Raw genomic sequence first — 14,013 nt, 5'->3', positions numbered from 1 at the left:
TCCTGCATGTTTGATCACCCAATATATTTTTATGTTACTATATTATTGTATATTATTGTTTTTCCACAGAATATGTTGGCTTAATTTTAATGAATTTAATTGATGCCATAACTGAGGAAGATGGTCTTCGTTTGCGACCTCATTTGGAGTTACTCTTCAACAGTTTTGTTGATGATGTGAGTTGAATCATTTCAATTGTAACATGTTCAGGTGTAGTTGCTAGTCTCTAGTAAGTGCTCTTGACTAGATTAACATCATTTTAGAGTGGTCACTTGGGGCTTCTAAATACTGTCTCAGGTACGTTCACATGTACGGCGTAAGAATGGCGTGGCTTACACAAGCGGTAAGGTAATCCATGTGTTTACACGTACGGCGTTCGTTATATTAATGAATGGAGTTAAACAAAGAAGTCCAAGTACCACATTTACGTTTTAAAAGTTAAACCCTTGGTTTTTTTTTAGATTTTACACTGTCTTGATGACAATCTTTTGTTTTTTTAACCATTTCTTGAAATATAGTCAGCACTTAATTTCTAAATCAATTCTGTCCCGAAAAACACGCTGCTTTTGGTCATTTTTACTTTTATTTCACCCTAAACAATTCATGCGCTTTTAGATCGAAGAGCAGAGAGCAGCTAAATAGCTTGTTTTTATATCAGTAATAAAATTTACAGAAAAAAACAAGAATTAAAAATCATTCAAACATTGCTGGAGTTAGCTCCGTGGCGTTAGTTAAGATGGGGTATGTAGCTGTTGAGTTGCATTAATAACGCCACTGCCTAGTTCACACGGAAGGCGTACGCCATGGCTTACTCCATACATGTGAACAGGCTTATACAGGATAAATTGCTGTTTTAAAATTGTATACACATATGGGGACAATGTCCAACAACATTTATCTGTGTGACTTTTCACATGATTAAATCCATTTTTATCCTCCCATTTTATGTCCCCATGGTAAACTTACAGGATACGACCTGGCAGCAATATTGATTTTTTAATCTTGACTATATTGTAGCGAGTGAGTGGCCAAGCAGTTAAGACAGTGGAACCGTAATATCTAGCCATATTAACATCGTCTAGGGCCCTATGGTTCTGGTGGTAGAATGAGTCTTTTCGGATAAGGACTATAAACCGTAGGTCCAGTGTACACATCTGAACATAGTATATCTTTCGAGACGAGTATGTTAAATTGGACTTTTGGTCCAATTTTTTTCCATACCCAACTTGATTTTGGCTAGGATTGTAAATATTATATGCATTTTTGGTAGGTAAGTGGATGAGGTTCTGTAATGCAGTGTGTAAATATTTATTTGTGTGCCTATTTATTATTGCCCCATGTGTGTTGCGTTTTTTGATGAGACTTTGCATTTGTTTCACATAATCCATCTTAAGCTTTTAGGCATATGATGATGGGTACAATTATATTCAACTACTGTACATTCTATCATATCTGTATTGTGTGTGGAAAGCATTTCGTTGACAATTTCCAGTTTATATATTCGAGAACCATCCGTGGCCACGTACTAGAGGGTAATTCTTAAATAGACCTTGAATGAATAACCTGTGTTTATCCTTTTTAATTTTTTGACACTATATTCACAAATGTAAATTTTTTATCAATCATACATTTGATCAATTATGCCTTTTTTTGTTGACATTTCATTGACGTACCACATATATATCTAGCATATCTATTGATTTGTATCAGCAGATCTTCTGATAGTCCTTATGATGAAATGTAATATACTGTAACACAAGTTGATTTTTGTGTTTAATCTTTATAGGGAATAGTAATTTCTGCAAACAAGTTTCGCCGTATACGTACTATGCTCGACCAGCTTAAACTTGGTGGTTTAAAGACGAATTTAGCAATGACTGTAAACCCCGACGATGGAATAGTTACTGCAACTGGAAGAATGAACTTTTCAGCAAAAGATGTATGTATTACCGAATTCTTCCTAATAAACGCCCCCGGGGCGTTGCATTTTTTAAAAAGGGGGGCGTTTGTTAGGGGTGAAATGTAAAAATCATAAATAGAGCCTAGGCCCTATATGAGGCCTACCTAGCCTACCCTTAACAAGTTAGTTGCTTCAGACGGTCAATCAATGTTTTTTTGCAACAAATAAGTTCACAGGGTACCTCCAAACCCCCTGCTATGCTACTGTGCCTGCGTTTATGGCCGACGATGCAGCGTTCTTCGTTGTCGTCCTTCACAATTACAGACACAGCATGTTTATCGTAGTTTATTGACATCCGCCCTCAACTTGATGAAAAGTTCTAACAACTCGAAAGGTCTTCATGAACCAGACGCCTTGTATCAATTCCGTGTTGTGTGAATAAACATGCGATTGTCTGATCCCCGTTGTTTTCCTGGTTTTTAAAGACCAGCGATGTATGTTGTCGCGAATTAAAAAAAAACGTCCAGTGCCCGGTGTAGGCCTACATGTTTGTCACGCTGTTAGCGTACATCGTTATCACAGTCGCTGAAAAATGTGACTTTCCGGGCTGAAAACCAATTCTAAACGTGAGAATCCTCTGTTTATATAGATTGGGCACTAAGGTGTGTTAACAAAAAATGAAGGGGGGGGCGTTTATTAGGAACAATACGGTATGTATTATAATTGTTTATAACACACTTGCTTGTATTCTTGCCATTGATTATTACACATCAGGTGCGCCGATAAATAATGAATGTTCTGTATTTATTTATCGAATGTTGAGAATATTTAATGTTGTTAATACTGTACCTGATAATACATTTAACACAGTACCATGTAAAAGTGGAATCTCCCAAAACCCACCGAGCAGAAAAACAAATCTCGCACAAAATCTTGACTTAGGCCTAGGTTGTTTAAATTAACAGAAGAATTTCCATCAATAAGTCTACATTAATAATAATAATATTATTATCAGGTATAAATAATAATTCGTCTTCGTCGAGGAGCCAAATCACTGCTGACTGCCAATAAAGTGTGAAAGTTATGGTGCAGAGTCTGCCAATTTACAAATATTCTCTTCCAGCCCTGGATTTCTATAACGTTATATGGATATTTTATACGATGAAATGGATCTAAATTTTAATTTAGTGGCAGAAAATACATTTACAGTAGTATGAACAAGAATGTAGCCACATCAGGGGCGAACCCAGGGGTGTAGGGTTAGGGTAAAGTAATATTTCTATACATTAATTTTTAAAGCTTGAAAACATTGAACAACTAGAAAGCAACTTACAAGAACTAAAAGCTAAAGATGGAAATTATAGGCCTGTTTTAAGAAGACTGATAGAAGCATGTTGTGAAACAAACGTAAGCTTACAAAGTCATGTTTCTTTTGTCTTAATTAAGTAGCAATCCATATTCAGTTCCAAACTCATTTCATTTCCATTTAGATTTTCAACTTAGTGGCTCCGGAAAAACATAAAACAATAATGAAAGTGAGAATATTTTCAATGACAGATTTTTAAAAAAGTGACATAATAGAAGGTTTAAATCCAAAAGGTTTAAGTCTATGCAAAATACCCTTGGTTTATGGTTGCACCATTTAAGATGACTAGTGATCATCAAACCAACAATGACTTAATGACTATTTTTAGTAATTATCGGCACACCATTTTAACATGATCAACTAGTTACGATAATCTGTCTCATCATTGTTTTATAAATCATTAACCTTTTGCAAACGATTTATTTTATACTGTATACATTGTCATATTTTTGTTAGAAAACTGAAAAGGCCTTGAATTATAAGGCAGAATGGGATGATGCTGGTTACGAACCTGCAGCAGGTATACTATCAAGACTTATTGGAGTGTGTAGCTTAAATTCTAACCAACAAGAAGCACTTAAACTTAGGAAAGAATTGTAAGTTACTCTGTTGCTCAGTTCACAGAACACCGCTTATTTGGTTCACTACTGAACACTGATTTGACTTTGACTCTTTTACTCTTTATTTATTTTAAACCCTATTTAAAATTTTTTTTATTTCTGTGACATCGCATATAAAAATTTAGAAACAGAAAACAAATTACACAAACTCAGAACACTTAGACTACGAGGAAAAAGAGGAAGTAGTCGGGTTAAAAGATGTCATAAAATAGGGTCCCATGTGTAATTTGAGATTAAAGTTGGCAACTTGTCTAAATATCTTTAGTGGGTCAAAATAAACCAGAAAAACGTTGTTGCCCAACCTGTGACCCCGTAGGGGGTCTTTTATGGGCCTTTTCAAGTTGGCGGTTAAAATATTCAAATAGCTTATATCTTTGTAATGGCTGATGTTACAGGTTTCATTTTTGTGTCAAATAATTCATATATATTTATATTCACTCTAATACAATATGTACAGTATAATTATACTGTATATCTATATACAGTGTAGCATTGGTGAAATTACGGGACACACATCATGTTCTAATTTTTTGGTATGATGACATTATCAAAATAAACTTGAAGATAACAATATCGAAAGATAATGAATTGAGCAAAAAAATATAAGAATTGGAAGAAAATTTGGCATGTAGAAGCACAGTGCGCGCTCTTTGAAATTTTTATAACTTTGACTAAAGAAATGAAAAAACTACTTTTTAACTTTAACTGACTATATAACGTCACAACATTCGATAGGCTTAATTTTTATATGAATTCATATCTATATTTCATCAGGTTTCATAATAAATTATAATCATCAAGGTCACCTTTAATTCTGAAGAGCTGTGAGATATTCAAATATATGCTGAAGGTGAAATTACACGACATATTCAAGTTTTTAGGCATGATGAAGTTATTAAAATGAAAATTATGGCAACTCAAGAGAAAGATAATTACTGAAATTAGAGTTAAAATCGGGCTTGAATAACCAAGATGCGCTCTGTTGAATGTGATAACCTACAAAAAAAGATTTAATAAATCCTAATTTTTTAATTCAAGTGGCCAGTTGATGACGTCAAATGGTTATATGAATTTATATCTACAACTCAATGGCTTCCAGAATTAGTTAAAACAATTATGACGAGTTATTTTCATTACAGCAATTTTGTGAAAATAAGGTGCACATTTTGTCATTTTTAACGTGCTCGTATAGCATCATTTTTAGTCAGAATGGACTCAAATTCGGTGAATGTACTAAGGATTATGATTTGTACAACAAGTTTTATTTTTTATGCTTTCTAAGAATCGTGCACGCAAAAACATTTGCATAACCTTGAAACGCATAAGTTTTTATTTGCTAATATTTTTACCCTTACCTGAAGTTTACTTATAGTGAATTTTATTGATATTTTATGACAAGTTATGGAGATATGAATGATAATGTGATTTAACAAAATGGCATATAAATGACGACACGGATGAGTGATCACGCTGAAAAGCTTATTAGGATTAAGTTAAATTGTTTTTGTGATCATGCACCATGGTTAGTGATTGATATTGATTCCAATTAATTATATGTTCCAATAGACCCGACTTTAAATACCAAAAACAACCATGATTAATGCGTAGACCAAATTTCAAATAAATAATAAAAATGAAACCACGGTTTTAAACATATCACAACACGTCCACCATGGTTAGTGTTGATATTGATTGATATTGATTCCAATTAATTATATGTTCAAATAGATCGTACGTTAAAATACCAAAAAAACAACCATGTTTAATGCGTAGACCGAATTTCAATTAAATAATAACTAGATTTGAACTCGTCTCTTTGACGAGTTCGGGTTATCCGCGGACACGTATGTAACAGGCACATATGTTAAACTATGTGAACGTCGACAATTATTACGCCATCCTATGACATGAATTACATATGTTTACAGTGCTGAATTGTACCTATATCATTGCGGTATTATAACACTATTTACAAAATACACTGTATATGTTATATACAGTGTAGCATAGATGAAATTACGATTACAACCGTTCTAGTTATATTTTATTTCATTCCATGATGAAATTTCAATAATGCTTAATATTTTGTTTAGAAAAGCCAAATTTCCTGAATTTAAGCTGGACATGGTAAAATACTGCCTACTTATTGAGGGAGCTGTCAAAGAAAGTAAAATCGAAGGTAAGTGTTCTGGTATTCAAATGCACCTGCCAACCGTCCCAATTTCCAATGTTAACAAATTTATATTAATCGGGCATGGTTTGGTATTTAATGCAAATCAGAGCATTGTTTCAAAAGTGGGGTCCAAGTTGGCATGGGTACCGCTGGTTGGTTTGGATGTGAGATGACCAGCACGATGTGTGGAGGATTTCCTGTTACAGCAGGATTGTTAGCATATAATGGTTTTGTATTGTGCGAACAAGGTGACTAGCATATGTTTCAACTTCCTCGATCAACTGTATGTCAGCCTCGTCTAACCCAATTTTCCACATACTATATCTTTACTAAGTTGATTATTTAAGTAACCCTATATAATTTTTCAATTGATTAGTCCTACATCATCATTCATGCTCATTTTACTAGTAATCAGCGCAAAGTTGTGTCTTGATCTAACCGGGTTCCCATTTATACACCTGGGTGGAGAGAGGCAAACGTAAGTAAAGTATCTTGCCCAAGGATACAAGCAATGTGGCGAGAGTTGGATTTGAACCTCGATCTCACGATCAGTAGTCGAACGTCCAACACACTGCGCCACATGCCATTTTCTTTGTAATCCACAAGAAAATTTGAAAAACCGAGAGAGGCCCAATTCCCAGGTTGATTGATACAATTCTTCATTGTGAAGCATTTAAAGTTATACATAAGTTAGCTTGTGTTTATGTGGTTGAAACCATCAATTCAGATTCTGATGTATTTGGGAATCAACCAGCAGTTGATGGCCCGCTGAACTACGTCAATCTACTATTATATTAAGACTGGTGGTATATAGCTTTGTAATGACTGTTTTGATAAATGATGTAAGCAATGATGATACTGGGTGTTTGTGCCCTGTAGGTCTTGCCATGCTACCAAAGGACTTTTAATAATAATCCTCATCTGCTTCCTGTGCTTGTTTTGCAGTCATAAATAAGTAGTTAAAATTGTGGTCTGTAGGTTTAGTCGTGCTACCAAAGACTTTTACGATTAATCCTCATTTTTACAGTTAGATCTGTTTCTCTTTCAGTTGCATTGGATCTGATTGACGATATCCGTGATTATGGCACTTCTACTGACAATGTAGAAAGACGAGTATTCTTTCTTCTTCAAAATGTAGCCAAAGGTGGACATCTCGAAGAGGCCAAACAGCTGACACATAAATTTATTGACAACAACATTGTCAATTCAAGTAACAACGTTCTTAGACCAGTTGTAACTGCACTAATGAACAAGTTAGTATATCAAACCAAAACTATTTTACTAATTTGAGGTCATACATCAAAACTTAAGACAGATTGAATCTTGATCCCTTTTCTCTCTCTCTCTGATTGATCTTGTTATTATTACCTCCGCCAAGGAGGTTATGTTTTCACCCCTGTATGTTTGTGTGTGCGTGTGTGTGTGCGTTTGTGTGTGTGTCTGTGAACAGCCTGGAGGCCACAGTTTTTATCCGATTCTCACCAAATTTGGACACAATGATCTATGCCTCAAAAGCTCGGACGAGTTCGAATTTGAGGGGAAAAGGTCATAGATCAAGGTCACAACTAACAAAAAACTATTATATATTACTGCCTAGAGACCACAGTTTTTATCCAATTCTCACCAAACTTAGCCACAATGATCAATGACTCATCATATAATTGTGGTTAAATTTTGAAGGGTCAGGGTCAAAGATCAAGGTCCACAAAAAAAAAAAAAAAAAAAAAAAAACCAGCCAGAACCGGCGATCTCAACTGTGAGAGGCTAGATACATAACCATTACACCAAACTCTCATCCACAACTTTGTATGGTGTAGTTAGCCTATTTACACTTAGAACTCATAAAAGAAATAAAAAAAAATATATATATATTTTCCAGGGAAATTTTATGTAGAGGAATTTTACAGTAGGCAGAGGTTTGTACTCTCGGAGTACCCTCTAGTTGTTACTATTATTATTATTATTATTATTAGTAATTACTACTATTGCTACTATTATTACTATTACTATTATTATTACTACTACTATTGCTACTATTATTACTATTACTGCTATTATTAATATTACTACCATCATAGGAGGGACATGGAGAACGCATTAACATGGATACAAGAGTGCCAAGCAAAGTATGGATTTATGCCAAGTTTCCATGACATATTAGTACATCTCATCAATGATGGTGACAAGGATATGTTGCAGAAAGGAATGGAGTTCAGTAGTTCCCATCATGGGGATATTAATATGCTATATGATATGACATTTGCATTTTTGACAACTGGAAAATTTGAAGAAGCAAAAAAAATTATTGATGTGAGTTTTAATATCATTACTGTACTCCAGATGAATAAGATATTTTACCTATTTTATCTAAAATTGTGCAGCAGTAAATTATCTTTCTTTGATATTAGGTCAAATAAAAATAGTTTTCTGTCAAAGTTCGAAATTGTTTGGGGAGGACGATTGTTTAAAAAAATTCTCCCTGGTATGGCACAAATTCGACGCTTTCTTTCTATACGCTCCACATCCTCTATCATTCATGATTTTATCTCTTCTCGTCTTGATTTGTGCAATTCTATGTTCTATGCCCTTCCGAATTTTCAAATTAATCGTCTTCAATGACTACAGAACTCGGCTGCTCGAATCACTACCTTCACTAACCGTTGCTCTCACATTACACCTGTTCTTCGAGAACTTCACTGGCTCCCCATTGACAATCGGATCAAATTTAAAATCTTGCTCCTTACATTTGAAGCACTTCTTTTTAACCAACCTGCTTACATCTGTCAATTAATCACCATTTATGTTCCTGGACAGACTCTTAGATCATCTGATGATTTCTTACTCTCTGTTCCACGCATAGCTACTAAAACCTTTGGTCATAGATCGTTTTCTTTTGCAGCACCCACACTCTGGAATTCACTCCCCGCACAAATTAAACACTGCCCTTCTGTTGCCTTATTTAAAAAATTGCTAAAAACTTACTTTTTCGACCACTAACATGCATAGCGCCATTGATTTTGTACCTCGGTCTTTGAATTGACGCTTTAAAAATTTTGATATAATAATTATTAAAAGTCCTTTGGTAGCATGATATGACCTACAGGGCACAAACACCCTTTCTTTAGAAAATATTATTAAAATTATCTAAAAAAATGTTAACTACCAATTTACAATTGCAAAACAGACACAGGCAGCCGATGAGGATTATTATTAAAAGTCCTTTGGTAGCATGGCAAGACCTACAGGGCACAAACACCCAGTATCATCAAAACAGTCATTACAAACCTATATACCACCAGTCTTAATATAATAGTAGATTGACGTAGTTCAGCGGGCCATCAACTGCTGGTCGATTCCCAAATACATCAGAATCTGAATTGATGGTTTTTGGGAATTAGGCCTCTCTCGGTTTTTCAAATTGTGGATTACACAGAAAAGAGCGTGTGGTGCAGTGTGTTCGACGTTCGACTACTGATCGTGAGATCAAGGTTCGAATCCAACTCTCGCCGCATTACTTGTATCCTTGGGCAAGATACCTTTACTTACGTTTGCCTCTCTCCACCCAGGTGTATAAATGGGAACCCGGTTAGATCAAGACACAACTTTGCGTAAAGAATAAAGTTGCTGTCATTGTTGTTTTAACATTGTATACACATATGAGAACGATGTCCAACAATTTTTATCCATGTGGCTTTTCACATGATTAAATCCATTTTTTACCCCTCTCATTTGGTGTCCCCAAGGTAAATTTACATGATAGGACCCGGCAGCAATATTGATTATTGAATCTTGGCCATATATCTACATAATCAGTCCATCAAACCTTTTGTGGCTTTTCACATGAATAAATTCCCTGGGCGCCCAGTCTAACATTAGCTGTGAGGCAATTTCTGTTACTACATTAGCTGTTGGCTGTTCTACATTAGCTGTTGGCTGTTCTACATTAGCTGTTGGCTGTTCTACATTAGCTGTTGGCTGTTCTACATTAGCTGTTGGCTGTTCTACATTAGTTGTTGGCCGTTCTACATTAGTTGTTGGCTGTTCTACATTAGCTGTTGGCTGTTCTACATTAGTTGTTGGCCGTTCTACATTAGTTGTTGGTGTTTCTACATTAGCTGGAGGTTTCTACATTAACAGTTTATTCAACATTAGCAGTTGTAACAGAACACACCCTATATAACAGTTTATAAATTTGCAATAAAACTTTAAAATTTGTATTCTGTTTTTATTATTTAAATAGACACCAGGGATGATTGCCAGACCAGGCAGACTACATTGGTACTCAGAAAAATGTGTTGCAGAGCGAATGCAAGAACAGATGGAAAAATTAGTTGAGATCACCAAAGATTTGTACAATTGTAACAGAGACAACCTTTATTTTTGTCTTTTGCAACTTTACGGTAAGTAACTTTGCCCAGCATTTTTCATTTCTTTGTTTTTGTTTTTTGTTTATTTTATTGATTTTATACTGGTCAAATAAATAAATGAGGAAACAAAAGTTGTTATTTTATTAATATTCTCATCTGTCAGCACCAACACAGCACTAGAACCAACATCACTGGCATTGATGATATCATTCTTAATCATAATCATTTTGCAATATCTTCATGTTATTATCTATATTATATGGATTTTGTTTTGTTTTATTGGTGAAATTCAGACATATAATCAAGTATGATACAGACTCTTAAAATGTCCTAACAATCTTTTCTAGACTTTTAGAGATCCTTGGAGAGTTTAAAATTGATTCCCTTTCAAGTGCTCTTCCACAACACACTTTAAACTAGAGTACAATTATTATTTCTTGCTGTGTATCAACATTTCAATCTGGAGTATCTAACAACTTCTCTAACTTTCTCTAATAATTTGTAAGGACCAACAAATTTTTCAGATGATTGACTGGGAAGGGTAACATAAGCAACACTTCATCACCTGCTTTTCTATCAAACATTCTCTTCATTTAACCCTGAACCTTCACCAGGATTGCTCAAAGTCAATGTCAACCTAGAGGAGCAAATGTCTTGGGCAATCCAATTTGATTTAGCCAATTTAAGCCCTGCATACATTTTTAGGCTTACATGGCCACATGTTTTCGTATTTGATTAGCATGGAAAATACCTAATTTTGAATGTTGTTTTGTACGACAAAAATCATTAGTTTTTTTTTTTTTTATCCTTATTTTCAGCAAAAAATGGAGATCCTGACAAGTGCTTTCAAATTTGGACTGACATGCAGGAAGAGGAAGTAATCCCATCAGATCGTACTTTGCGATATCTTGCAAATGTTTTGAAATCGCATGGTCGTCCAGTTCCTTATGAAGTACCAGCGATAATCGAATTTGCAAGTCAGTAAGACGTATAAATATCATAATATAATTATATTTCTCCATATTAATATTACACCCTCTTGGTTACCTACAATTAGGAAAATTACACTGTAAAAATTACTCTATTGTTGAGGTTGTTTTCTTTATTTTATTCTTTGTTTTGATCTTTCTTTTGTATGCTGAAAGAAAAATTTTACTTATTTTTAACTGAACTGCCCAACCATTAACCCAAAAGCAACAACGAACTGGGGACGCTTTTAAGGATAAGATTGGGCAACATTATTAGTATAGCTAGTTTTAAAATATGTATTAAGGAAACTGAAACTACAAAATCTGTCTTAAAAACTTCTTATAATAAAATCACACATGAGAAATATGATATTTGAGTGATTTGTTTTTGTGCAGTAATTTTTTGAAACATGCAAATAGCCTAATTCATGCTCTAAATTGATCAAAACTTAATTTGGAGCTTTTTAAATTTTTAATGCGCAATTTCACATGCATGACCTTGAAACACGTAAGTTTTTATTTGCTAATATTTTTACCCTTCACCTGAAGTTTACTTATAGTGAATTTTATTGATATTTTATGACAAGTTATGGAGATATGATTGATAATTTGATTTCACAAAATGGCGTATAAATGACGTCACGGGTGATTGATCACGCTGAAAAGCTTATTAGGATTAAGTTAAATAATTTGAAAGATATTGTGCTGATGTTGTCATCTTCAACATTCAACTTTTTGAGATAATTGTTACACAAAATCTGTACAGAGAGAAATAAAGAATAAAGATTTCATACAATAACAATAGGTGATCATTTTATTCTAAATGATCACCTAATTATATAAAGCTGTATAAAAATTCTATAAAAACTCTGTAAAAGCTCTATAAAAAAAACTATAATAGGTCTATAGAAATTCTAGTGTACAACAAATATATATTATATATAATATTAATTGCAAGACGTTGTTGTAAGAAAACAATCCATGTTTGATGGCTACAGAATTACATCGTGTTTGTATTCATACGCTCTGTGTACATTTTGACAATTTCCAGTTATTTACGCCAAAGTTCCTGTATTTGAGAGACATCTGGGCAATTGCAAGAGGGTATGTATAAATTTACGTAAGGACGTAGGTTTTCATTTCAGTAAATAACATGTAACCTTTTCTCAATGGTTTTGATCATGGGTTCATACTTTCTACTAAATTGTACCAACAATTGAAAACAATTAGGCCTACTTACTAATTAAGTTGAGTTAGATAATTATTGACGACTAAAGCGCATTTAGGTTAATCGATTTGCCCCGAATAGGTGTTTTTCACAAACTGGTATGTTAAATTGGATTGTCCCATTTCTTTCCATAACTTTCTTTTGGCTGGGATTTATAAATATTATATGCATTTTTGGTGAGTGAATTAGGTTCTGTAATCCAATGTGTAAATTGATATGTAGTTGTTCATTGATTGTAAACCAGTAATTTTAACTTACAGCTAGACGAAACTGTCTTGAATCGTAAGTAACATTACAATCAATGAACTACTGAGTCGTGGCGCTGTTTGAACTGTCGACCCACAGTATTTTTTTTCTCTCCTGTTTTCAATTTGATTTTTCACTATTTGATTTTATATGGTGGTTTATATATTCATTTATTATATTGTGTTCTCGGAGTTTATAATGATTTTTCGTTGGATCAAGTTAATACTTTATCAAGTCACAACGTTTTTTACTAACTTGAATTACCAGCTGTCTTGCAAGCTTAGTGCATACCTGGTGAAGCTGACGTACCTGAGAATGCCACATGTACAGGTATTCTTACTGGGCCACTAGTCTATTCCCCCAACAACAAATGCTGCAAAATGTCATTCCCTGCGTGTATATTACCATGGTACAGCAGTGGATAGAAAATACTCTTCAACCCACAGACTGGGGGATAGAAAGTTACAAATGGCGTGATGTATCCATTGATAACAAATTTACCACCAGTACCACTGTTTGTGAAGAATACCACGGCATCAGCACATGCTCAATTCCTACCTATAGACAGAGGATGATAACTGGACAATGAAAATGAATGGATTAATAGATTGTAAGATTGTATAATTCTATTGTTGTGACAGTACAAATGTAAATGAACTGTTTTATTAGACACCATAGTCCTGCATTATAATGCATAGGACTACATTGTCTATTATTATAACCGTGGTGATATCTTGATACTTAAATGTGTGTTTTTGCTGCTAAATAGCACTTAAATTAATATGTATATTGCAGTTTAAATGTTTGACACTAAAGAAATATAAAAAGCATTATAAAAACTGCTATCAAGTGGTAATTAGATATACAATATATGTTTTTTGTTCATTTTTATGAATTTTTCGCCATTGGCGGCCATTTTGTATAAAAAAACCTATTTCCGCTACCTGGATTTTTCTAGACTTTTAGTATGTTCATATAGGGACCTTATAGAAATGCATTGTGGTGAAAAAAATTATGTTGCAATTTTTTTAACCTTTCACTAATTCTGAGCATATCTTTCCTGTACTATATATGTTGGATGTATGAGAGCAGGTTGATAGTGGACAAAATCAGCTCTCGTTTATTTATGTTATTTGACACCTTTA

The 14,013-nt window shown here is 34.0% G+C and overlaps 1 protein-coding gene across 1 annotated transcript in view; it reads left to right on the top strand.

Moving 5' to 3' along the window:
- LOC144851978 (leucine-rich PPR motif-containing protein, mitochondrial-like) overlaps positions 1-11,764 on the top strand; it is a 37,168-nt gene extending 25,404 nt beyond the window's left edge. Inside the window, exons 18-26 of the mRNA XM_078709656.1 lie at positions 70-176; positions 1,787-1,939; positions 3,200-3,307; positions 3,723-3,862; positions 5,980-6,065; positions 7,108-7,312; positions 8,138-8,369; positions 10,300-10,459; positions 11,245-11,764. Of these exons, the coding sequence (XP_078565782.1) occupies positions 70-176; positions 1,787-1,939; positions 3,200-3,307; positions 3,723-3,862; positions 5,980-6,065; positions 7,108-7,312; positions 8,138-8,369; positions 10,300-10,459; positions 11,245-11,411 (1,358 nt within the window). The 3' untranslated portion in view covers positions 11,412-11,764. The remainder of the gene's footprint in view (positions 1-69; positions 177-1,786; positions 1,940-3,199; positions 3,308-3,722; positions 3,863-5,979; positions 6,066-7,107; positions 7,313-8,137; positions 8,370-10,299; positions 10,460-11,244) is intronic.
- Positions 11,765-14,013: the final 2,249 nt, after the last annotated feature.

Source organism: Antedon bifida, chromosome 9 (assembly GCF_963402885.1).
Source record: "Antedon bifida chromosome 9, ecAntBifi1.1, whole genome shotgun sequence".
NCBI lineage: Eukaryota > Metazoa > Echinodermata > Crinoidea > Comatulida > Antedonidae > Antedon > Antedon bifida.
The sequence above is the reverse complement of the archived record's forward strand: the minus strand, read 5'-3'. Positions and strand labels throughout refer to the sequence as shown.